Source organism: Aplidium turbinatum, chromosome 1 (genome assembly GCF_918807975.1).
Source record: "Aplidium turbinatum chromosome 1, kaAplTurb1.1, whole genome shotgun sequence".
Lineage (NCBI taxonomy): Eukaryota > Metazoa > Chordata > Ascidiacea > Aplousobranchia > Polyclinidae > Aplidium > Aplidium turbinatum.
Window position 1 is genome coordinate 22,103,674 of NC_137472.1, and position 26,378 is coordinate 22,130,051.

Below are 26,378 nucleotides of genomic sequence, written 5' to 3' on the forward strand. Positions count from 1 at the left end.
CTGACCAGGGCGGTAGCAACAAATAACGTTGCCCCCTCCGAACATAAGTCCGGCGCTTCTTACAACGCAGAAACTAGAATGCGGTATTTATTTTAACATGCAGGATTCATATTATGTATACACAGTAGAGGGCACAATTCCGCTAACTGCTAATTAGCGAAGCTAACGCTTTGGTTAGCGGATTAGCATTTTCGCTAATATTTAGAAATTTTAGCGGACTCGTTAGCGCAAGAAAATTTATTGGAAATCCGCTGATTTCTTTGTTGAAAGCTAACTTTTACGTTAGTTACGCCCACCACTGTGTATGCATAGGTCTACAGTGACAGTGTGTAGTACTGTACAATGTACATGTATTCCATAATTACGCAAAGCGCTTCTTTCGCGCCTGCTCCGAGCACTGTTCGTTTCATGTGCCTGTACTTTGGATTGCAGCGCAAAATACATTGACAACTTTGGATTTTTCTCAAGTTCCTTCTCGGCATCTTTTGCTGCCTTTCATTTACTAGCTCCGCTCTTTTACCTTCTTTTGGACATCACAAAGCACGCTTCAGCGTTGGAAACGATAAAAAAATTAAACAACTAAATTACTTGCTAGCTGCTGCTCACCAACTCGTCTGTGTACACCGCCTAAAGTACAGTAGAAGCGAAGAGCAATGAAAGGTGAATTGTTACGCAATAACTCCAGTAATGACAGATTTTATTTTGTTTTGATTCTTTAATGAGTAAAGCGAAATTACTACTCCATCTTTCACCGTGTTGTTGGTAGCTCTTATCACAGCGAGTAGAAGGCAGATCACGATTAAAAAAGCTTTGTAGAGTGGCGCCGACAGCAGAATTGGCTTGGTTTAGCTTGTTGGTTGAGGTCTTTTAAAAGTTGTTTAATTTAATGAATATATTCGCATAGTCGCAGCACAGCGGTTAGGATCATTCGGCGCTGCCCAAACATTTTAGGGGCGCTTGCTCCGCCTTTGGTCCTGACTTTAATCATCAGGAAGATTCCTGAGGTGGGACGCTGAGTTCAGTGAGCCAGGTGTATAATGACTCTCAGCGAAGCTTAGCAGGTAGCATGCCTGCAAGAATAAAGCCGTGTCTACGAGCTACATAAAGAAGTAATGGTGGCAGACGGCAGTTCGAAGAGGAGGCTTGTTCGAAGATTTGAGTTTTCCAACGATAAATATAAAACGATTAAAGAGCTTTGCGGAGCACTTAGTGATATTTAAATGACAGTCGAATACACTTTGCAAAGATAATGCTGACCTTCATCTGGCTGAAAAAGTAGTAAGGCTCACCCTAAATAAGCTGAAAGACTTGTGAAAAAAGATCAGTCGGGATCTGCCAGGGAAATTGGAGATACTTTTGCAAGAAAGGAGAAATGTGGAACTGATTCAATCATTCAAATATTCAAAGTTTCCCAGTTACCTTGATTAATAGGCTTACCAATTTAGATACAAAACTCGGAAGACAAAAAATGGTATTCTCAACAAATTCTCTTTTGGAAAGTCACACGGAAAAGGACTGACACTGACAGTCACATAAAAAGGATGAAGAAAGTGTTGAAGTCTTTGGACTCATTAAAAAGTTTAAAATCAAGATTCTTTCCGAGGAGTTCGCTTCGTTTCTGAAAGGTGAAAATCACGACTGTGAGGCTCAGGCAAGTCAGATTGTTAGACTGACGATGCTATAACAGTATGACAGAATCGATTTCTGAAGATAAAAAATGAAGACGGTAAACTGTTGTTGCGTGAGTAACAAGACATCTTATATTATACCTACATCCTTAGATTATGCTTTTGACTTGCGTTATTATGACACCATGACCTGTTATAATTGACAACTGGTTGGCTTCAGTTCAAGGTGCTATGTCAGACTTAAGCGCAACAAATAAATGAAAATAATATTAAAAAATGTATATTCGCTTTAATATGTACATGAAAAATGGATGTATTACTACATCAGTTATCTAAACGTCTTTGCAAGGTATTGTTTGCTTCCCTGGCAGATTATAGCTCTAATTATGACAGAGACTTTTATTATAAGCTGAGTATCAAGCAGGCATATGAAAATACGTGGCCGGTGATGGGCTGCACATGTTTGGCTTATCACGTTAATTGTATGGTTAAAAACAACAATAAGTATGCATTCATTCACTTGTTATTAAGGATACGTTACGTCGAAAAATAAAGAAAAAATAAATCAATAGCCTACTTCATATCGTCATCGTCTCGACTTCGTTTGAGCCTCTGAAGCAGGGATTCATAGAAGTAGGGGATCGCCAACGCGGTGGCGATATCTGACAAGTAGAGCCAAAAGTGTGCCAGATATTTTTTATATTTAAAAAAAAATTCTTTTGTCATTTTTAAAGTAGTCGTCGCCCAAAACTTGCCCGTAAAGTACTATTGTAAAGCTAATCTAAAGCAATTTTACTATTTACTGATCAGACCATCACAATGTTTGCAAATTTAACCTCTCCTACGCATAAAATGGTGGTGGGATGGCGCAACGGATAAGGCGTTGGCTTTCCAATTATGCAAACCTGGTTCGACTCCCGGCTTCAGCTGGTTGTTGAAAAACACCGCTCACCTCTACCCAGGGTGTAATAAATTGGGTGGGCGTAGTTGCTGAAGTAAAGGCGGCCGAGAGAAAGGAACTGGCCACCCTACTCTCCTTAATGCCGAAAGCTTAGTATAATAAGAACCTTATCTTCTAATTCCCCAAAGCTCAGTACCTGAGAATGGGGCCTTTACTTTACGCATAAAATATAATATCTAAAAATTAATTACCGGCTTAAACATTTAAAACATGAAGCTTTATATTCCTGAGGTGTATTCTAAGTTTTCAAGTTTTTTATTTGTTCTTATATACTTAGTAATATTTTTTTTTAAAACCTGTAAGCTTTATTCAATTTAAGTTTTGCACAACAAGTCACATTCTTATTGCAAAGTAACACAACTACAAATTGCTTAAACTTAATCTTGTGTAATAAACAGACAAGTTTTGGGCGACCACTACTTTAAAAATGCTAAAATATATCTTTTAAAAATTTAACAAATATCTGGCAACACTTTTACATCTACTTGTCAGATATCGCAGCCGAGTTGGTCATCCCGTAATTCTATGAATCCCTGCTCTGGAGCCAGCCAAGAATCTACTCTTTTGCCACCTTACAGTAGTTTACTTTGAGCAAAATACTTGCACAGTACTATGACGTTTCAAAGAAAAGAATCACGTGGTTTGATAACATCGAAACGTTTTGGCATAATTTGTATTACTTGATATTTTGTGAACACAACCGCACCTGTGATACAGGAATTTAAAATCAGGGGGATTCTGCTGAGATCCAAGCACAGACGCAGAATCAACATCTGCTTCCACGACGACGCAAAGCATAAAATCAGTCCATTGTATAGCAGCACAGGAGTAACGAGACCTTGTATCGTGAACTAAAACACCTTCATGCACCTAAAATGAATGAATTTACCAATACACAATGCAAGTGGTGGTATCAAAGCTTCCGTCAAAAACACAATGGGTTCAATATTATATTATTATTGTGTCAAGAAAAACGTATTATTATTGTGTCAACTACAGAAAAACTATACTGCAACATAAATTACCCTCTAGTGAGAAATTCAATTAGTTCAACAAGGATGAGGTAATGAATTTAATATGAAAATTAACGCTAAAAAGACCAAATCAATAATCTCAAAATCACCAGACACTCCAGTACTCCAAATTGTAATTGACAATGAAAATATACAAAAATAAAATCTTTTTCTTATCTTGGACATTTAATAACTGAAGATGGGAGGTGTGAACATGAAATTCTAAGACGGATAGAAATTGCAAGAACTATATTTGGAAAAACGAAAATTGTTTTAATCAATCAAAGTTAAAAATTTCATGGAAACAAAAGATCACTAACGATGAAGTATTATCCAAATTCAATGCAAGCAAAATTCTCTTGGTGGTGAGCTTGCACACACACACCTCCTTCTCTAGGCCGGAGTTGAAAAAAATGGTCGGAGTTTGGCCGGAGCCGGAACCGGAAGTTGTTCCAACATTACAAATAACCTGAATGCATCTGATTCTCATCTGAATTGCATCTGATTCTGATCAGATTGTAAAATTCAAGGTGCGTAAACTGACTACAAAGGGGGGTCGGAGGCAACTGCGTCGTTCGCCTCTACCAAAACTCACCACCGGCTATCACCTGTGTAAGCCTAAACATTTCGTTAGTAAAACCTTCTTGGTAGAATGTGATAGATTAAGCCTATATTCCAGCTGTAAGCTGCAGTTTGAAATGACTTTTGATCGGTAAGCACTACAGTTGACTGTACTTTCAAACCTTATGCAAATATGAAATTCTAAACTAGGCTGTTGGCTACATTGCATCTACCACTAGGCTATAGGCTTGTTTTAAAACCTTGTAACCCAAAATGCTTGTACGTTTCAACAGCAGACAACAATTTAAATCAGTGATTCTTAACTGGCGAGGGGAGCGTCAACAACTTCTCAGGCTTTTTAGAATGCGCAATGATTTCAATGTCTTCTACTATGTTTTGCAGTTCACATAATTGTATTTGGCAACTGGGAATCACTGGTAGATTTGTAGGCAGACGAAGTTATTGCGGCCCTTGCTCTACAATCTGGCTTCTTCAAAGTATAGCTTATGTAAAAAGGATAAAATCGATTTAGTGCTAGTAGTCATTGCATTATTTATCGCGAAGCTTTAGCGTCCAAAACTTTGCCTTCAGTAAACCAATATTGCTCAGATCCACATATTTCTGTGAAGCTCAATTTTCTACTGGAGTTGTTAAGACCAAGGACAGGCTGAAAGTTAACATCTTAAGCAACGTTGCGCAATTTTTAAAGTTAAACCTTTCATTAAAAATGTAGTTGCTGAGAGGCAAAGTACGCTATCTCACTAAACTGTAGGCCTACGTGATCTATAAATACAGTGCACAAAACCAAATTGCTTTTGGTGTCACCGTGGTGTCATACTTGCGCAAAATTCGGAGGGGGGGGAACAAAGCATGTAATCATTGCCAAAGGGAGGAGTGTCATAAAAAAGGGATAAGAACCACTGCTTTAAATGAAGTTATTAAAATATTACAAATGTTAGCATAAAGTAACATTTTGAAATTTAAAACTTAAACGAAAGTTGTTAAACTTTTACGGTTGAATGAGAGCCAATGGAAGGCAAAAAAAAGGTTCCCATCAAAATAATAATTATTATAAACTTATGCTACTTCCACATCATCCAATTGCATAACATCAGTTGCAATTCTACTGAAAAACCTCGCCCAACTTCTCTCATAAATCATGAAACTCGCAACTCTATTTCCAGCATTCTTTGTCGGATTGTTTTCCTCGGGAGAAATTTCCTCGTACAAGTAGTGTGGAGCAATTCCTGCTTTGTGATTAGTCTATTCGGATTTGTGGTGCCGAGCTGAAATAAGTTTTACAAATACGCGTACGTAGATATAATTATTCGTTCATTTACACTTTACAGCATAACAATTTGTTGGCTGCAAGAACTTACAGCTAAGAAAGAAAGGTAATGTAACTTACCGTTGGATAAACTTTGGTGGTGCTGAATACATCAGAAAATACATGATCAACCGTAATAGGTTCTCCAGATGGGCCGATCTTTGTTGATGCGTAGTACAAACTATCTTTAATAAACGCTCGAATCTCTGCATTACGTTCAAACGCAGTGATGTCTGCAATCACAGGAGCATCATTGATGGCTAGAGGTTCAGGCAACAATGGATGGATCAACACTCTGCCAATAAAATCCACAACAAAAGCATAAGTCAGATAGCCAGCTTCATGGAAGTACGTCACGTCAGCCATGAGCTCGTGCATTGCCAAGTCCACTCCAACTACGCCGATTAAATCATCTGAAAACAATTTCTAATTGGACACTTGGTTATAAAATGAAACACATTTCAAAGCAAGTTATAAAAACAAATAGGAAATAAACATTTATGTCATAAACTTATCCATTTTTTGAGAAGATCTAAAAATTCACCTGAACTGCTTCTACGTCAATCTTTGGAAAGAAAAAGTACATAATATCTTTTCGTTAGATAATCTAAGTTCACTTTACATTGGAGTGGCTTCAATGCAAAGGTATGCGTGCTAACATCAAAAAGACATAGGTTGTAATAAGTGGAAAGGAAGGGAAAATCACAATGAGCAAAATTGACCCATGTGGCCTACGTGGAAGAAGAGTGATGACAAATTCTGTTATGTGTACAAAATGCAGGAAGACGGTGCATGAAAGATGTGCAAAGATGAAGAGAGTGACATGCAGATCCGGAGATGGTTTTGAATGTGATAGATGCAAGAAGATTGAAGGAATGGTTGGTCCTGTTGAAAAGATGAATGACGAAGTTGATTCAGTGAATGCCTTTTGCTATCTAGGAGATAGATTGAATGCCAGTGGTGGTTGTGAAGCGGCAGTGACTGCAAGATTAAGTAAAGTTTGGTTGGGTAAAGTTCAGAGAGTGTCGAGAGTTGTTATGTGGTAGAGATTTCCGTTGAAAATGAGAGGAAGAAGTTATACTAGTTGTGTGAAATCTGCAATGCTGTACGGAAGTGAGACATGGTGCTTACGGGAAAACGAATTGGCGATATTAAGAAGAACTGAGAGAACGATGTGTGGTGTGAAGCTGATTGACAAAAGGAATGTCAAAGAACTTATGAACTTGCTTGGGTTAAATAAGAATGTTGATAAGTTGGCGAAAGCGAATGGAGTGAGGTGGTATGGCCATGTTTTGAGAAGGGATGAAGATGATGTTTTGAGTTTTGAAAAAATTTAACAATCCCGATGAACACTTAAACTTTGCAGTATTTATTTGATTATGTGCTTCTGGACTTATATGATTAGTTGTTGAAAATTGAAGTTTTGAAAGTTTTGAGAAAAAGCTTTGTTTCGTCACAGGTGTGATCACAAATTTTGAACAGCTTTGAATTTTTCTCAAATTGTAGCAGAATTCTTCATCTTACAACACTAATTTTGTAGATCTAGCCCCACATCCTTTAAAAAAAAACAAGTTAAAAAAAACACAGCCCACCTGGGTAGCTGCCCGGGTACCCACTACAACCCTGATGACTGACTAGCGTTGGAAAAACTTGCCCAATCGCCAATTAAATATTCGTTTGTCGAATCTATCCAGGACCCCATTTCGAAATAGGGATATCTTGGATAGATTAATGTCAACTTCACATTTAGACTCTAGCCCAGTGCTTCTTAAACTTTTTTAGTTTTGTTCACCCCTAGCATCTATCTCCAGATTTCATTCACCCTTGTCTCATGATATGATAAAACTATCTCGTCTATATTATAACAAAATATTTTTATTTGATATTTATAAAAAAAAAAAATATTGAAATTTATAAAAAACAATTAGTTTTGATTAAAAAATGAAAAACTTAGAATTGATTTTGTTTTTGAAAATTCTCACCTGTTCACTAAACAGGTTGAACACCCGGAATATCCGCCCTGCGCCCCTGCTGGCAAGCTATCATCCTTTTCTGACGGTTCACCCTTATTCACCCATTTTGGTTGGTTCACCCCTGCAAAAATTTTATTCATCCTGGGGTGAACCATTCACCTGTTTAAGAAGCACTGCTTTAGCCTACGTAACAGATTGGAGATTGAAACAAAGGATTTGCGTGTTAGAAAACTTCAAAGAAACGTTGTCTTATTGGTATCGTGCGTGACGTACCAGTTATAACAATCGGAGCAGCTGCGGTGATTACCATTCCCAAACCCCATGCGTCGAAGTAAGGAACACTCCACACAACTCGCGCATCCCAATCTTTAGGCCGGTCCTTCCTCTCACTATGATAGCGTGAAAGATAGCTATAATACAAACCCATCCGGGAGCGAAGGTTTCTGATGTCTCGAACATGAAACAACCGCCCTGGTGTAGGTAAGGGAACACCGCAGTCCACTAAAATCAAAAATTTAACTTAAAAGTACACAACACGTTAGTTCGATCAGCAGACGTATATTTGTTTTAGAAAGTTAACCACAAACAACGTTCACCAGTAACATGATAAACTTTTATATTTGGCAACCTTTCAATCCACTATCCAGCAGAAAAAACTAAATGCATTGACTTAAAATGAGAAATCTCCAACATCACCAATTGCTTAAAGTGAATTGGCCGAATTTAATGACATTTTATTCAAATGAGCGATCATACACACAACACAATGAAACTGCCATTACTTTAACGTTTTTTCACAAGTGATCGTGAAAGGGATTAAACGTAATCTCAAACAAAATAGCAAAATAAAATTGGTAAAAACATTTAATAACGTGTGACATTTTGTATTTCCATAAGAAGAAATTAAATTGAATCACCATCAATCTGACATTGCACCATTTCGTCCATTGATCGATCGTGAAAACGAAACCTTTGTGTTTCCATATCTTCTAATGCTTTTCCAAACGATGAGTTTCCAAGAGCAAAACAAAGAAATACAACACTGTTTCTCAGCAACTTGTTTCGGTTTTGAATAAGCTTAAAGATGTCAAACGGTCGATCAGATGGCACACCATCTGACAGAAAAAGAATCACTCTGTCACGGGAGTCTGTCACATCATCGGTACTGAAATACAACCAAAAATTACAAGAAAATAGCTTCGTTCCTCATCAAGATATTTATAAATTGCACAAGTATATGTGTCACAACATTTTTTAACACTTGTAAGTGTAACACAATGCAAAAAGTGACCTTTTACCAGTATTTGATGAAAAAATATTCCGACTTGCATTCATACGCTCTCAACTGACACGTTGCAGTATATTTTTTATCAAGACAAAAACATGAAACACCTACTCGAATAAGGTCGTCGATGTCTGGTTCAAGCGAGACAAATGAAGAACAAATTTTCGTCTGGAAAAATTAAGCCTACATGTATGAAAAACATGAATAAATCAGCACATTTTGGCATGCCAAGTCTACCGCCAGATGAAGTGCGAGCAATGCTGTTTAGTTGCTAGACAGCTTTTAGAAATCAGTAATGGTTGACATTTTTTAGAAAAAAAAACTTTGGTCCATCAAAATTTTACGGAACCCACAAAACAGCCCTCACTCGTTTGATCGTCTTTGTCTCATGTCCCTATCATACGCTTCCTGTAAGAAATCAAAAGCGATTTTAAGAGCTTTCCCATAGTAGGTTTCACCGCTTGGTACCATCATCCGGATAACACTCGCCAAATGTTCAACGTTTGCAGGGTTAGCGTTCGCCATAGTATGGTTGTAACATGCTGAAGCAGGAGTCTCACTGCAAAATACACATTCCCATACAAAATTTTGATTTCATCGTGGAAGGTCACTTACTACTTGAAAACAATAAAACTAGCAAATAGTTACAAAATGACTAAGCAATTTCAGTTCAATCTAAAATAAAATCAGTTTCGTTATGACATACACTGTACACACATAGACTCCTCATAGACAACATAGACATAGACTCCACATAGACATAGTACACATATAGGGTACCCGGTCAGTTGGTCGACAGGACAATTGGTCGACAGACAATTGGTCGACAAGACAGTTGGTCGACAGGACGTTAGGTCGACAGAACGATTCATTTTAGGGTTAGGGTTAGTTAACTAACCTTAACTCTAACCCTAACCCTACGCACTTAACCCTAACCTGTCGACCTAACGTCCTGTCGACCAACTGTCTTGTCGATCAATTGTCCTGTCGACCAAATGTCTGTCGACCAATCGACCGTGCACCACATATAGACTCCTTTACTTAAGGAGTCTATGCATACACATTTTAAAATGGATGTTTAAACGGAATTTTGTTTTTTATGATTTTAAAATCATTAACGTGCAATCAAGTCATAGCATACTAGTTCTACATTTATTCACACAACTCAAGCAAAACTCCTGACTTACACAATTGAGTTTCCTTGGTATTTCGACACTGAAGTGTACTCTTGTGACTTTTTTGTGCCAAGAGCATAAGCATCTGTTGAAAATGCAACCACACCTACTCTGTCATCAGGTGTTAAAGTTTCAAGAACAGTAATGGCTGATTCCCTCGCTGCTTCAATTCGACCAAATTTCTCCATCGATTTTGAACGATCAATCACAAGTACAACATCTTTAGGTTTCGGAGCGCTCGCCTGAACATACCTAATAACGTCAAAAAATATTACTATCAAGCCGTTGAAAAATAATATACTATAACGACGTTGAAATGGTAAACGAATGATATCATTCGTTTTTAAGGTCATTTTGACTTCACAATGAAGTGATATGTCAGTTTAAGACAAAAGTAGCGGGAGAAGTAGTGGCAGTGTACTACTTTTAAAGTAGCGATGCCCACCTCTGCCTACTTTGCAACGACATTTTGGCAAACAAAGCTATTGTGACAGCTTACTTAGAAGGACCTTAGGCGCATGCATGAGTAGTTTCGTTGATGTGTTTGGTTAAGGTGTGAATTCACGCAACAGCATATTATACTCATTCTGATGATATCCACTTGTTTTTACTTCAAATGTTATGGACTACTTTCCTGATAATGACATAGTGCTTTATTGAACACAAAAAGTTATATGTATTGTTATGGTGAGTGAAACATCAAATTGATAAAAATAATTTGTACGTTTCTACTTTTAATATCTTTTTTTGTTGATGAACAGTGAACACTGCAGCTGATGCTGGGCAAGCATGCCATCTCAATACACATTTAAACTTTTCAGCATCTAATTTGAACACTACTGCTCAAGCAAAATATTTTATTACAGGTTTTTTTTTGGTACGGTACCGCAAATTTACTTCTGTCACAAAAGTTGTATTAATTTTCATTGTTAATTCTGATATTTTGTGAAAAGCAATTTTATTTATATTATATGTACATACTATGAACAAACCAACTAACCATGGGCGAAATCTGTTATCATATGCAGTTGGACAAGAATGGGTAGCCGGAAATTGAGTAAGAATTCCAGTATCACTTCCAAAGTATTGCCATTTCATTCCAGGATGTAAGCGTAAATTTTCCGTTGCTGCATCTAAGAATGCTTCATCAGGCATGTTAAGAGTTTCTGTTGCTGTTGGAGCTTCTATGTTGCACATACTGGTAAGATTTACCTGAATTTATATATACTGGTAAGATTTACCTAATCTTTATAGTAAACAAATTGTCAGTGCTATAGGCTACAAAAAAAGTAAAAAAACTCAAACTTGTATGATCAAAAACCAAATAAATTTGTTTATGTACTCAAACCGCAGTCACCTTTGATCCATATTTTCTGTCAAATTTTAATGTTTCTGTTCGAATATCGCAACAAGTTTTCCATGCCTCAGATTTAACTTGTTCTGCATAAGTATCCATGGCAGCCTTATGTAAACGATTTACCGCATCAATTCTTTCCTTGAATTTTAGACTCAAAGCTCGTGATACGTCTTGGACAATATTATGAGTATTTAAGTGCAGAGAATCCAGCTTTACAGCATTATTAACATGGTCTTGAAATTTTGATACGCCCAATACATTGTCTCGGAGTTTTAATAAAGCTGCACGTAAGTTCAAGATTTCCCCTCCATTGATTTGAATGCTGAAGGATGAAGGAAACATACATAAAGGCAGTAAACAAAAATGTATTATGAAAGCTTGTGCTATATTCATTGTGTACGTGCCAAACAACAAATATTCCAAAACATATTTTGTATCAAGTAAAAATCTGTAAAAATAATGTATATAAATTTAAATCGCTGATAGAGAAGATTAACAATCACATTCACATAATATTAACAACAAAAAATTGTATTTCCTAGGCCAAGATGTAAGCTGTGAGCAGCGAACACGTTTACACCAGGGCTATGTCGAAATCTCATCGTCTACAACGAATAAAACGTTATAGCATAATTATACAAAATATAAACAATTATGCAAGAAGCTCTTCAATATGTTTTTAATAATTCCGTAGGCTACTAGTATGCAAGAATTGAAAATAATTGAAATTTTAAAAATAAACTTTATATCTAACAGATTCAAGCTCAAGGAGCTAACACAATATTACACAAACAATCATCTCAAAGCCAGACCTTCAAAGACACAAGTATGTTATTTCCACTTCAAAAATAGAGAAGCTGCAAGGACCCTCAAAATCTCCTGATCAGGAACAGAGGTGGAGCATTCCCTTAACCCAGGGGTGTGCAACCTTTATTACAGGAGGGCCAGATAGAAATAACTGCGTGAAACCGCGGGCCGCACGTTTATTTAACATATGATTTCTAGTAGTTGCAGGTACAAAAATGTATTTTTTTTGTTATTTATGTTATTCTTATGGCATTATTTGGGGCTATCTCCTTGCAGAAATAATAAGTTAAGACGCATAAATTTCTGAAGAAAACTGCTATTCAAATTTATTGTCACAACGACTTTAAAGAAGTTCAGTGAGAGGTCTGCAGCTGGCTTCTATTCCCAACGACTTTTTCCGAATTTACTTTAATGGAAGTGCTCGCAATTCGAAGTCCATTTTCCAAGTGTTCGTTTGTAAGAACCAATCCATAGTGAGATTTCATGACGCCCTTTTAGAAAAAAAATGTTTGCACAAATGCGCTGAGTCAAAAAGAGCCATTTTTGAAGCCATGGATTTTTTCAAATGTGGAAAGTCATCTTGGTTGAGATGTTTTCGGAAATAATCCCCAAGATTCATTTTCAAATACTTTGCTTTCAAATCCGTTTTCTCTTGAAGATCAATCAGTTCCAATTATTTCAGCTGGTGCTTTGTCAATGTCTGTGTGGAATGGCGAAGCGAATATACCACACAAATGTTCATGAGATTTGAAGTCCTTGAAACGAGCCAAAAATTCATACAACAATTTTTCAAGTTGGTCTGCAAATTCAGTTTTCTACTCAGGATGCATTCCATAGTCTCTCAAAGTTGGAAAGTGAAAAGATTTCCTGTCTGTACGGGAGCTTTCAAATGTCGTAATCTGTTCATAATGCCTTTTATGTGACCATACAATTTTACGTTCCAAATAATTAAATACAATGGATTAGCGGTGGTCAGTGGGAGATTTCTAAAATGGTTAACAGAAGGTGTGAAGTCTACAATAATCCACTCCACAATGAATTATTCACACGTACCAGACAAAAATAAATTATAAACACGTTTCGCGGGCCGCACACAATTCAAAATTGGCACATCTTCGCGGGCCACATTTGGCCCGCGGGCCGCACGTTGCACACCTCTGCCTTAACCCCGTTTGCCTTGGAATGACACTGGACCGTACTCTCAGTAAAAAGTACGTTGAAAACACAAAGGCTAAGGTTAACACCAGAAACAATATCTTGAGGAAGCGTACCAACTCTGGGTGGGCCCACAAACCTCAGAATGACCGTATTGCAGGGGTTCTTAAACTGGGGTCCGTGGACCCCCAAGGGGTACGCGGACTAGTTTTACGGGGTCCATGAAGGCCCAATGGAAATCTTAGTGTATAATTTCAAAAATGGAATAAATTTTTCAAAAGAAAAAAGATTAAGTTCAAACAACTATCCTATCAGCCCTATCAAACACGAAGCCACAATTTATGTTCTCTATGAAGACAAACACAAACAGCACATTATGAAATTAAATCAAAGATATTGAAAAACAATCTGAATTCGCTATGTCCTAAATTTAATAAAACATATAATAAATTTTGTTATCAATTAATTCATTATAATTTTATTGCGTTATGTCCAATTCATGCCGATCAAAAAAGTTTCTCAGACTAGGCCACAAAGGGGGTCCACGCAAACCAAAATTTTGTTTACGAGGTCCGCGTTAAAGAAAGTTTAAGAACCCCTGCCGTATTGGCTCTGTGCTACTCCACGGCAGAATATGCATACCCTGAGTGTTTGAAACAGGTCCTGTCATTCAACAAAACTCAACTCTGCATTCAACCATTTTTGTCGCCTTATGAATGGATGTCTGAAGCCTACAAATACCAACAAACTTTACCTGCTTGCTGGTATTGCACCAGACATTTGAAGATGCGTTAACAGTCAAGCCGAAAGGATAAAGCAAACATGTGATGAAACATGTGAAAAAAGACCAGCTTTGCTGACTGGGAGAGTATATTGTACGATCAAAGCATTTTTCTGCAAACTGCGGCAATCGGACCTCTTTTAATCTCACCGATCTCTGTGACGTCACAACGCGAACTTTGACGGTTGATGTTTTTGATTGAAGCGTGCTATTTTTAGCTCGTACCAGCTGTGTAGTTTTGAGTATGGAACGTGGCCTACGAAAATAGTGGTATGGTAGAAAAACATGTCTCACACTCATTGTTTGTTTTGAAATCGCAAAGATTGTTTTTCATGTCTTTTGCGCTGTCTGGTAAAATAATTAATTTACAATGTTCTTCAACTGAGCGAAACTGCACAAATGAAATTACGCACTGCGTTTCACAACAGTAAGCTACTTTTTTTTCAGCAATTTTAAAAAAATTCTCCAAAGTTTTCTGGTTTAAACTTTTGGACATGCTTTTCAACACTTCCCTCTCAAGCCAAAGTAATTTGTCCGCGTCCATTCCTTGGAAGGTCAGTCGCCGACGGATGACATCAAAAGCATTTAAACTTCTTTATTGGGAAGTGTGATTATTCCTTTAGTCTGCTCTTTTGTTTTAATAAAGCCCAGCTGTGCAAAAATTGGTTGTTTGTAGTGCGCTGTCTAGCACATAAGATTATGGCCTGGGATTACAGACACTTGTCTTTGTTTTGATCGCATGCGTCTGTCTCGTTGGTCTCACCTTTGAACATTGCAGACAATTATGCGAAGCAAAAAAGAGACATTCTCTTTTCGCTTACGGGTACAAATACAATTAAATGAATGAAGTAGGCAAACTAGAAGCAAATCATGATGCTTTTATCCGACTTATTCTTTTAAGCGGTATGCGTTTAACCAATGTTTTTACTTAACATTAGATTGGATTTGGTTTGGGATTTCAGGTTTTGATTCAAATAATCGATTGATACGTTTAAGCGGTTTAACCGATTTCGTCTGTATTAACATTAGCATTTTACTACAGGAACTATTGTCTTGACTGAGGCAGCTTTTTGTAGTGATAAAGAAGACACAAGTTAAATAAGATATCTACGGTACTGAGACAAATTTTAATTTATTATAAATTAAATTTTTTGAGCACTGAGATCTGTAGCAGCTTTTTTCTTTTGAACACATTAAATGCCCAATGGGAAAAAAATTTTGACAGCGATATTCGACAAGAAAAGAAAGCATAGTGAAGAAGGGAGCGATCTTGCTGACTATCAGCACAAGGCTGAGTAGTGAGCACTCACTAGTACAGCGAGCAATTTTGATTCGCTAACCATAGCGGAGTAGCTTCCACTAGCCATTTAAACCATCTAAAAGAAAACATATTGGAATGTATTTTGATACCTGTCAGTACAGTAAAGTTGGATCTATAGTTAGGTAGCAAAATTTAGGTAGGGGTCCGCAGAATTAATAATTTGTCTAAAGGGGTCCGTGACAACAAAAAGGTTGGGAACCACTGCTCTAGAGCCTCTACAAGTATGCGAAACTACCAGGAATAACTTATCAAGGCTTTGTCAGTCCGAGGATAAACATTCAAACCAAAACCAAACTCCAACAATTTTAAACATACCGACAAAGATCGTGATTGAGAGCAAGGATTTCGCGGTTTACAGAAAAATCTCTAATCCGTAATTGCGCAGTTGGGGAAATTCATGGATACAACAAATCTTTGAGAATATAATAATATATATATAAATAATATTCCTCTTAATTTTCTACTTTGAACTGCATATATCATCTTCACATCAATAAAAGTTTGTACACAACCTTTAATATATTGATAACATTGTGGATGAAGGGGGAAAATAAATTGGTACCGAGCCCGAGAAATCCTGTCAACGGCCCTGCTTATAATTATACCTTCAGATACCAGTTGGATGCTTTTATCAATTGAGTTACACTGCTGCTTACGTGCAGTAGGCAAAATAATTAAATCAAATGAAAATACCATAAAAAATTCAAAACTTTGTATTTTGCTTTCTGCTTAAAGGGCTGTTTACAGCAAAGTCAGCAACAATTGAAAAAATTCCAAAAAATACAAAATGCTTGAAAATTTATCAGTAATCTTAAGCGTTATTGGTAGTAAAAATGTGCATACTGTGAAATCCATCAAGCTTGTCAAATTAGTCGTGTTTGTTTTAATTATCGTAATTTACTGATAATTTCAGATATTTTTTTTGTGTTCTTTGTGAACACTATCATTAAAGCAATGGCAGAACGCTGAGTTGTTGAGATAAGAATTACAATATAGGCACTGTATTAGTGGGAATAAAAATATTTGATTGAGGTAGGCTATGTCACATAGGTAAATGAGAAAGGTTATACTGTACTGTATTTAGCATAATTTTACCACGCAACTCGATGCGCCTAATGTCATGCAAAAACTACTACTGTACAAGATGCAAAAAATGTGATGTCGGTCTGCATGTCAAATGCTTCAAGCACTATCATATTCCGCAATGACTTGTTTCAGTGATGTTGTATTACTTTGAATTGTTGCATGCATTTCATTGCATTGCAATTTGCAACTCTAAAAATTATTGTGTTGTCAGGGCCGTCGCTGCAGGGGGGGCGTGCCCCTGTGCACACACACTTCAGGCACTGTGCACACACACTTCAGGCACTGAAGAAGAATTGGTTTCAATTTTAGTTTCTTTAACTAGGTGGCTAGTAAAAATATTACTTTTCATGGTCTTTCTACTTGTGTGTTGATCCGAAATAAAATTTATCGGCGATAATGAAATATTGCCTTTGGCGATAACGATAATCGAAAAATAATTGAGCGATAACAATAAGCGATAAAAATTTATCGCCGATAATTATCGCCGGTAAATTATCGCCGATAATGCCCATCACTGAATACGAATGCATTTATTTGTTGTTAGTCATGGCTTCTGTGAGTGAAGCTGCTTTATCCGGCAATGCTTTTCAGTGGTAGTTGGCTAAAATTTCAACTTTGAGGTAGTTGTGTTGGTAATATTCAAAGATGAAACTTTTTTCAAATCTCACTTGACTCATTTGTATTTTTGTAATTGTCTACAATCCCTACATATCCTATCACACATAACATGTTTACAGCTGTTCCTTTTGTGATGTGACCAATGCGATAATCTGATCTAATTTGTTAAATGAATGATAACGTCTAATTTTTTTCCAAATTACAATCCTTCAAAATTATTCAGCTGGAGTTCATTTCAACTGAGATTAGCTCACATTTTTATTACACATACGGTAACATTTTACAGCTGTTTCTTTTGTGATACTAATGCACCAGGCCTATTCTGATATAATTTAATAAACCGTAATTGATAGCAAAAAATATTCATCGCCAAGCAAGAGTGGTGTTGTCACTTTGCTTCGCAAAAGATATCTTGCAATTAACAGTTTCAGTAAACAAGGAAATGTTTGACACATCGCAATACAGGAAAAAATAGTGGCCTGCAAACATATCAGCAAAAAACAAGCTCCAATAACAGGGAAAAAGAAACCAGGCACCATGAAACCAATGCTTGTAGAAATCAACGAAAAAACGTTTCTATCGTAAATCATGAACAGTCTTCCCTCTAAAAAAGCAATGAGTTGGTTTTTCATCTTTTTTGTGAGAGTCTATAAAACTGTCTTTCTTTGATTATTAGACAACTGTCACTTGCGGTGCTTATCAGCATGGCAAGAATTGTTGATTAACAACATTTTTCAGTACTAAGCTAAATATTTTCATACAACCAGAAAAGTCTTTAAATTTATACATAATATTTTGCCAATTTATTATAAATTGAGTTGGCACAGTGGCACACAGACCTATTTTGCCAACAAAAACTTGCATAAAGGGAACACTGCTTGTGAAACACAATAACAGTGAAACGCACACTAGTGTTTACATGACATTTACAAACTTAATATAAGCAACCCTATGCTCACAGACAATTTCGAAGTTCGAAAACAAACATTTCAATCAACCACTGGGACAGTGTGGTTGGACATCGCATTGGAATAACTTTAAGCCACCCCCACCTAGAACTACAATCTGATTGGTAGGTCAGTGGAATCGTATGCAAAGCGAAAATATGCTTCCCAGAAAGTATTTTTTGCCTTCATGCTTTTTAACTCCTCAACAAAAGTATTTTTGGTTATACTTGTACGCTGATACCTTCCGCGGGCCGCACATAACAGCATGGCAGGCCGCCAGTTGGTGACCCCTGAACTAAACAGTTGAAATTCACAGAGTATGTACCGTACATATAGCCTAAAATAATAATTCAGAAAACTAGAGAAATATCATGGCCATTCTGCTTACAGTTCAAAAGCACAACAGCAGAGAATGCGTCAATTGACGTGTCCTTCAAGAGTAAATCATCAGTCATTCTAATTTTAACAAATCAAACAATACCATCTGTTTAATTTTAATTTGCACTCTTACGTTTCTTTTCGGGTTTTGCCGGCTAAAAAGGCATTTTTTATAAAATGTAGTTCTTATAACATTGTATGGTGAACCTGCTACTCTCCAGCTAACTTTGTTGCATACAAAGTTATGAGATATCTCAAGTACTTCTATGTCACGTAGCCTACCTTTTAAGTTCTCCAATCTAGGTGTCAACATCTTTCTTTTCGGAACCTCAAGATTTCCCAAGTAGCAGTTTTTCTCTGCAACAAATTGAAACTTGTCCGACTTGAGTATTAGGAGTATTATATAGTATGAGACATTTTCGCAATTTCTCAGATAGTTTCTGACAAAAGTTGCCAGATGTTTTTAATATTTCCGGTTCAATTGCTACTGAAATGTAGCGCAATTGTCACAGGTAAGAGAGAAGTTTTTTATTTCTTGTGTTGCGAGAATATGGTGCCTATATGGTGCAATTATATACTATTCAAACAATGCAAATAAATTAACACCATAACAATTTAGGAAGCAGCGAAAGACTAGGCTATATTAGTCATCGAGTCAGCTGCTTTCCGTGTTTTTAATGTGACAATAAAGTATCGGCATTACGTTGAAACAAGATAGGGCTTATGTTCAGTAATAATGAAAACAAAAAGTTTTTTATTGCTGCGATAGTCAAGTGAAATCCAGTGGTTTTATTCAAATATGATATCAATAAATGTCATGCCCTACAAAAGTAGCATAAGAAAAAAAAAACGTGTATGCAAAACTTTTTTATAAGTATATTTCACAAGTGATAAAATAAGCCCAAAAGTAGCCCAAACCATGACAAATCTGTGCAAAATATAATCAAAATAGAGCAAAACTATACCAAAAACGCCGCTACCAAATTTTCCCACGACTGCTAAAACTTTTTCCACGACTCCAGTACAAAACTAGCCCAATTCCACCGCAAAACTGGCAACTCTGACAGTTGCAGACGATCAAGATTCAAGACGATAGAGATGAGCAATCAATCAATCAATCAATCAATGTTTTATTTGTCAGTAACAGGAACATAGGTACATGTTTGAAATATGCAATATACACAATACAAAAGTTACACAAGTTCCCATACCGACAGGGAGACAACGAGACGACCATACGGTCTACTTGTCAATTGCCACCCTACGGAAATTACGATTTTGCCATTTAAAGTAAGCTTACAAGAGAAAAAATAAAACGTTGAAACGTTCCCGCGCTTCAAAAACAACATACGTAGAAAAAAAAAACATATTGATGATAACGTAGGCCTAAACACAAAATTCCATGAAGCAAGCAGAGAATAATCAAGTTTCCGAAGAAACTGACAAGTTGGTTTCCATAACATATCACTTACGATGCACTGTAGCTTTGTAAAATTAACGTTTTGATCTCTTTTTTGAAACAATGAAATGATAAGTTTTTTAGCCTACTTGGAACCTCTGACCAGAGCATTGGTCCCAATACCTGCATGGACTTTTTGCCATATTCTGTGTTAGATCTATTTATAAAATAGTTGTTGCTTGTTTGATATCTTGTGTTATGCTGATGAATAGATGAAGCATTTGTAAATAAATCACAATACGTAGACGGATACTGATTCATATGAACTTTGTACATATGTTTTTTTATTTCAATATTATGTATGTCTTTTAGTTTCAAGATGTTCATTTTGAAAAATAAAAAATTAGTGTGAGCATAGTAATTTTGTTTCGTAATTATTCTTATAACCTTTTTTTGTAATTTTATTAATGGATCCAGTGCACTGTCACAGGCCTTTCCCCAACTTGAAATACAATATTGCAAATGACAGTAAATCAAAGCGTGATACACATCTTTTAAAGTGTCTGTGTTGACATAATTTCTGAGTTTAAGCAACGCCCATGAACCTTTTGCTACTTTTCCACAAATTTTATCTATGTGATATTTCCATGTTAATTTGTTATCTATGTAAACGCCAAGGTATTTTATTTGGTCTTTTTGTTGAATGCTTGTGTTACCAATGTTAATGTTAAAATTTTTTATGTGTTTTTTATTTGTTATTAGCATGTATTCAGTTTTTGAGAAATTTAACGATAATCTATTAAGCTTCAACCAGTTGTAAACTTTTTGCATTTCGGCATTCACATTGTTCTGCAAATTTATTTCACATTTGTCGCTCATGGTAAGATTGGTGTCGTCAGCAAATAGTTTAACATTCATGTTTGTTGAATTTGGTAAGTCATTTATATAAAGTAAGAAAAGAAGGGGTCCCAATGTCGATCCTTGGGGCACACCGCAGGTAACCTGTCTTGAGTTTGAAGAGATTCCATTGACGACCGTGTGCTGTAGACGATTGCTGATATAGCTTTTTAACAATTGTAATGGAAGGCCTCGAAAACCATATGTTTGCAGTTTCTGTATGAGAATAGTGTGATCAACTGTGTCGAAGGCTTTAGCTAAATCAAGAAACACAGAGCAAGTTGTATTTTTATTATCTAGGTTAGTTAAGATGTTATCACAAACGTTTGACACAGCTAACGAAGTGGAATATTGTGGTCTAAATCCATACTGATGTGGTGTGATCAGGTCTTTTTTTGTTAGATAATTGTACATTTGTTCATACAGGCATTTTTCGAATATTTTGGTGAAAGGGGACAATAGTGATATGGGCCTGTAGTTGGAACAATTTTTCCTGGAACCACTTTTGAAGATTGGGGTAACTTGAGCTACCTTTAGTACATCAGGATATACACCTTTATCGATACACTCATTGAATAAGTTGGTGAGGAAAGGGGCGATTATTGGTGAGGATAGTTTGACAAATTTTATAGGTATTCCATCGTGTCCTGTACTTTTAGAGACAGAAAGATTATTAAGATGTTTTAATACTTCTTCTTGAGTGACAGGTTTTAGGAAAAAGGAGAATGGAACACTTTGCAATTTCAGTAATGAGCCAGGAGACGGCAGAGGGATTTTAGATGCCATGGAAGGTCCAATGTCTGTGAAATAATCATTAAAACAGTTACTTATTTGTGCAGGGTCAGATATTTTTTCATTGTCAGTGCTAATTATTTTTTCTGGTATGTGAGCTGTGTGCTTATGTTTGTACCTGATGATGTCATTTATGGTTTTCCATATTTTTCCAGTGTTGTGCTTGCTTTGCGTAATAAGAAAACTGTAATGCATTTTTTTTGCTTGCTCTTTGGTATGAGTAAGTACATTTCTGTACTTTTTGTATGTTGCTTGTGCAGAAGTGTTTGCTGGGTCTTTAATTTTTAAGTGATATAGTCTGTTTTTAGTTTTGATGGAGTTCAAAATTCCTTTTGTTAGCCATGGTTTGGTCATGAGTTTTCTTTCTCTTCGAGACAACAATCGTAAAGGTGCATGCTTGTTTAAAGTTTCATTAAAAGTGTCGATGAAATGATTGAATTTGTTATGAACTGAATCATTCCTTTCTGTGTATTGGTTGGTCAAGCTATTTTCCAGGTCACAAACGAATTCATCAGCAACAAAGTTTTTCATATTCCTTATTTTTTGTGTGTACTTTTCTTGTTTTGGTTTTATAGAGTTTATCACAACTACAATCGGAAAGTGATCAGAAACATCATGTATCAGAACATGGCATTGAATTTTATTAGTTTGGTCATTGCTGTATACATGATCGATTAAAGTTGAACTTGTGGAAGTTACACGGGTTGGGGATTGTACTAATTGATTGCAGCCTAAAGAGAGAAATGCATCACAGTAATTTCTTACAGCAGAATTTTTTGTCTTGGCTAGAATATCAATATTGAAATCACCACATATGTAATATTCCTTTTTGAAATTGTTTAACGAATCAATGCACTCACAGAATTTGTTTTGAAACTCAATTAGCTTATTTTGGGGATGCCTGTATACTACACCAACTGTGCATTGTCTACTGTTTGATAAAGTAATATCCACCCAGAGATCTTCACATTCCTGTAAGTTTAAACTTAAATTATTAATTTGATTATACTTTATTGAACTGCTTACGTATAGCCCGACACCGCCTGCTTGTATTTTAGCATCAGTTCGTTTGTTATTAAAGTGGGCAAAATTATAGCCTTGCAAACTAACAAATTGCAATCGATTTTCATTCAGCCAGGTTTCTGACACAGCAATAAGGTCCGGTGCTTCTTGCATTTCGACAAGTAGTGATTCTAATTTTTCAAAGTTGCCAACTAGGCTTCTCATGTTTACATGTAAAATCGATAGCTGGTTCCTATTAATATTGTTAGTTAAAGAGAAGGAGTTTTTTGAATACAAGTTTTTACAATCCGCAGACATTGCAACAAACAAAGTATGACCAACAGATGAATACACAACCAATAACGCAGGACACGAAAGGTTACAAAATGACTTTGCAACAAAACAGATAAAAAGAAAAATCACCAACACCTGCATTTATAACTTGTAGTCAAGATAATCAAAGAATCCACTTTTGTGTAACGAAATAGGACGGCGGCCAATAAGCGTCGAAAAAGAACAAAAAACAGGTCTGGTTTAAGTGGTGTGAGCATGCGAGAAATACTTTGGAAAATAAACAAAACACTATTATTGAGTTATGAAATATTTAATTTAGCAAGGATTTTGGAAATTGACTAGGCACTGCAAGTAATAATTTAAATTTGAAACTAGGAACTAAATTAAATTACGATACTTATTTTAGTTGATGAAAGGTAACTCAAGGCAAAATTGCGTCAAGCAGTGATATAAAATCGAATGAATTGAGTTAAAATGATACCTGATTAAAAATATGCAGCTCAAAAACAGAATTAAGCCTGGCGAGGATTACGTAGACGTAGCCTAATTTAGTCGGTTTATGATATCGATCAATGTCGGAATAGGTAAAGATTTCAAAAATATTATTATTACGTCACAAAGTATGAAACTTAGAAAAAAAAATATTCGGCAGTCTTGACCTAGCTGGTTACTTCAAAATTGTGCAGAACTACAAATTAATAGAATAACAAACTAAAATTAAACAAAAAATGGAGTGGTAACGTACAATAATTAACTGTCCAGATTTGATATTTTTTCTTTTCTTCTGAAATTTGATTTGTTTCCAATAAATGAACTTCTTTGGTGTTGATGGTTGAGCTTGTGCTGAAATTGGTCTTGGTTGGGTTGAATGTTAGGCCTACTTACGGTTGGGTGAAAAATAATGGCTCGATTGAGAAAATGTAAAGAATGTCAAACTGAGTCCTTTTAACTTACTTTGCTTTAATGCTTTGTCTTCTAAACTTGGTGATTTCACTGGCAGCAGTGATTTATCTTCGTAAATGCAAAACAAACAATGACTGCTGACTTGTTAGTTAGCCTAACTGAAGGTGTTTTCAAGTTTAATTATCTCTGCAACTTCCTGGTTGATTTTGATTATTTTGGTGCTGATATGACTACAATCAAATTTTCTTCTTGTTTCTTTTATAATTAGCTTTTCTCCAGGCCTTAATTTTTTTTTATGAGTCCACAGCCGCAACAGCCGCACTCCGGCTGTTTTCAACCGGAGCGGAGCCGAAACCTGAATTTTCGTCCGTTAGTCGAAGCGGATACGAATATTAATTTCCTCCAGTGCTGCCTACCGCGCCGCGCGAGTAAAGCACAGAAAAAAAATGGGAACATAAACAAAACTTTTAAAAATCACTCGTGCCCATCTGGCAGCACCATTGTTAAGATTTGTTGTCTTATTTGACAAGGCTGCTATTTCTACCATTCTGTTGAATTTAATTTTGAATTGCAAAGTTTGCAACTTGCAAGCAGGGTTGCATTCCTGGGGGGGCTCGGGGGGGCTGAGCCCCCCGAAAAACGAAAAGGCTTGATGTAGGGGGGGCTCGTTCAAGCTTCCATTTTTCAGCTTTTCTGGCTGAACAACAACTTCTCGACTGAACAAGTAACACTTTAACAGCTTTCTCACAACAGAACTGCAAAAAAACACGAACATAAGTTGATAGCAATCGCCAATTATCACTTTTGTCAGAAACTCTCCAGACTGGGAATATCAACTTCGTAGTAGCTAATCGTCATGTCAAATGAACTGTTAATTCTCTACTTCAAATAAAAAAAGCTATTCAAGAAGGAAAGTATTCGTTTGATGAAGTTGTTAACTTGAGTCCCGGAAGTACAAAAAACTACTCCTTTAAAGGCACAACATTGGACCAGTTCAAACCTCACGTAGAGACTACCCTTCTTTTGATCGTAATCGAATTATTCAAGCTTTGGTTGACAACATTGGAAGCAGGATGATGGACACCAACAATGAAAATTCTGTGAAGAGCTTGGAAATTATTGTACCAGAGTTATAGCCTGCTGCAGTCGAAGTTCCATGGCAAGAAGGGGAGCAGAGATTACGAAAAATAGAGGAGAGATTTCATGTCATCACTCCTATTTCTGATTTTCGACTGTATGTTGACAATCCTTGTTATTAACCAGATACGATAAAGTTGCTCAAGAACGTAGTAGCCTACTAAACATGATTGCTATAAGTGCTGAAGCCGAACGTGGATTTTCACAAATGAACTTGGTCATCACACCGCTACGATCACGGCTGACCATGTCACTTGTTTCAGCATTGTTGTTCATCAGCATCAATGGATCACCTCCTCATTTATGGAATGGCACTGCGGCAACTCAGAAGTGTTGCAGACTCATCGGTCGGCTGTGGATATTCAAGTTAAGCATTCTAAGCTGGCCACATTGAATGAACTCAGATCTCTGCAAAAACTGTTTGCTGGCTAAAATCAAGGACTGTCGTGGTGCTTATAATTTAGCCCATAAAACCAAAGACCTGGCAGACCGGCTATTTGTTTTGTGTAATCTCGTTTGCACCAACTTGGAATATGCTTTTGCTGTACGGTAATTGAAGTTTTTTAAACTGTTCGTTAATAACTAAATGAGATTTTAGTGTAACTGTCACATTGGCAGCTTATTGGTTCTTATATAGCAAATCTGCAACCACAAGCGCTCATTTCAAGAATGGCATTTCCTTACTTTCCTATTGCAGTCAATGTTTTTGCAAGTGTGCTTAGGATTGGCTCATACTCATAAGTTTACAATTGAGTTAAGAGATTGGAATTAGCTCATGCAAATCGAGTTTCAAGTGTAGGCCAACGCAGTAAAAAAAAGCAAAGGAGATTGCAGTGTAGCAACCAAGCCAAATTTCAAACTTATAATTTTATATCGGATTCAACCACGTTTTCACGGTTTGTTGCTTCTACCTTTTTCTGTACTTTAAGCTATGTTTTAGCATGGGTTGTTTTTCGACATGATGTTCAGAAGTAAAAACAAACTGAACAGTGTTTCCTTTTAAAAAAGGTAAACATTGCTGGCTAACCTACACCGATTACTTATACATACTTTGTCTATAACAACACAGCTAAGTGTTAGAGCCCCCCCAAAAAAATGTTTAGGAATGCACCCCTGCTTGCAAGGGTTGCAAGTGTTCAATTTTTTTTATGTTTTTGCTGTTGGGTGAAAGGTTTCAGTTTTCAGGAACATTATTCCATTTAAAGGCAAAGCTTTCATTATTTTTTGCAGACAATCAGGTCGACTGGCTTTAGGGTAGGCTATTTGGTGCTGGTTAAGCATCGGCCGCCTTGGTCAGTGACGTCATGAAAATGTATGACGTCTGGCAAAAAAACGCAACTACTTTTAAGAAGGGTGCAAAAACGCGGAACAGAAGAAAAAGCGGAATGGCTATTGATTTTTAAATATTTGTAGGGAATAGTGCCTCCAGCTTTCTCATTTCTGCTTATAGTGCCTCCAGCTGTCTCATTTCTGCTTAGATCGTTGGAAAGCACGATGCTTCATCTACCCGAATGAGTTAATTGCCAAGGCGATTCGATCATTGTTCATCATAAGCCGCCACCCGTTTGCTGTGATCGGTGA

The 26,378-nt window shown here is 36.5% G+C and overlaps 1 protein-coding gene across 1 annotated transcript in view; it reads right to left on the reverse strand.

Annotated features, from left to right (window-relative positions):
- Nucleotides 1-11,336, reverse strand: part of LOC145778688 (VWFA and cache domain-containing protein 1-like) — a 32,369-nt gene extending 21,033 nt beyond the window's left edge. The window contains exons 1-8 of the mRNA XM_082590243.1: nt 11,281-11,336; nt 10,924-11,135; nt 9,936-10,175; nt 9,116-9,307; nt 8,381-8,628; nt 7,737-7,964; nt 5,572-5,903; nt 3,296-3,459 (exon numbers count right to left, since the gene is read on the reverse strand). Coding sequence (XP_082446369.1) covers nt 3,296-3,459; nt 5,572-5,903; nt 7,737-7,964; nt 8,381-8,628; nt 9,116-9,307; nt 9,936-10,175; nt 10,924-11,120 — 1,601 coding nt within the window. The 5' untranslated portion in view covers nt 11,121-11,135; nt 11,281-11,336. The remainder of the gene's footprint in view (nt 1-3,295; nt 3,460-5,571; nt 5,904-7,736; nt 7,965-8,380; nt 8,629-9,115; nt 9,308-9,935; nt 10,176-10,923; nt 11,136-11,280) is intronic.
- Between the last annotated feature and the right edge of the window lie 15,042 nt (nt 11,337-26,378).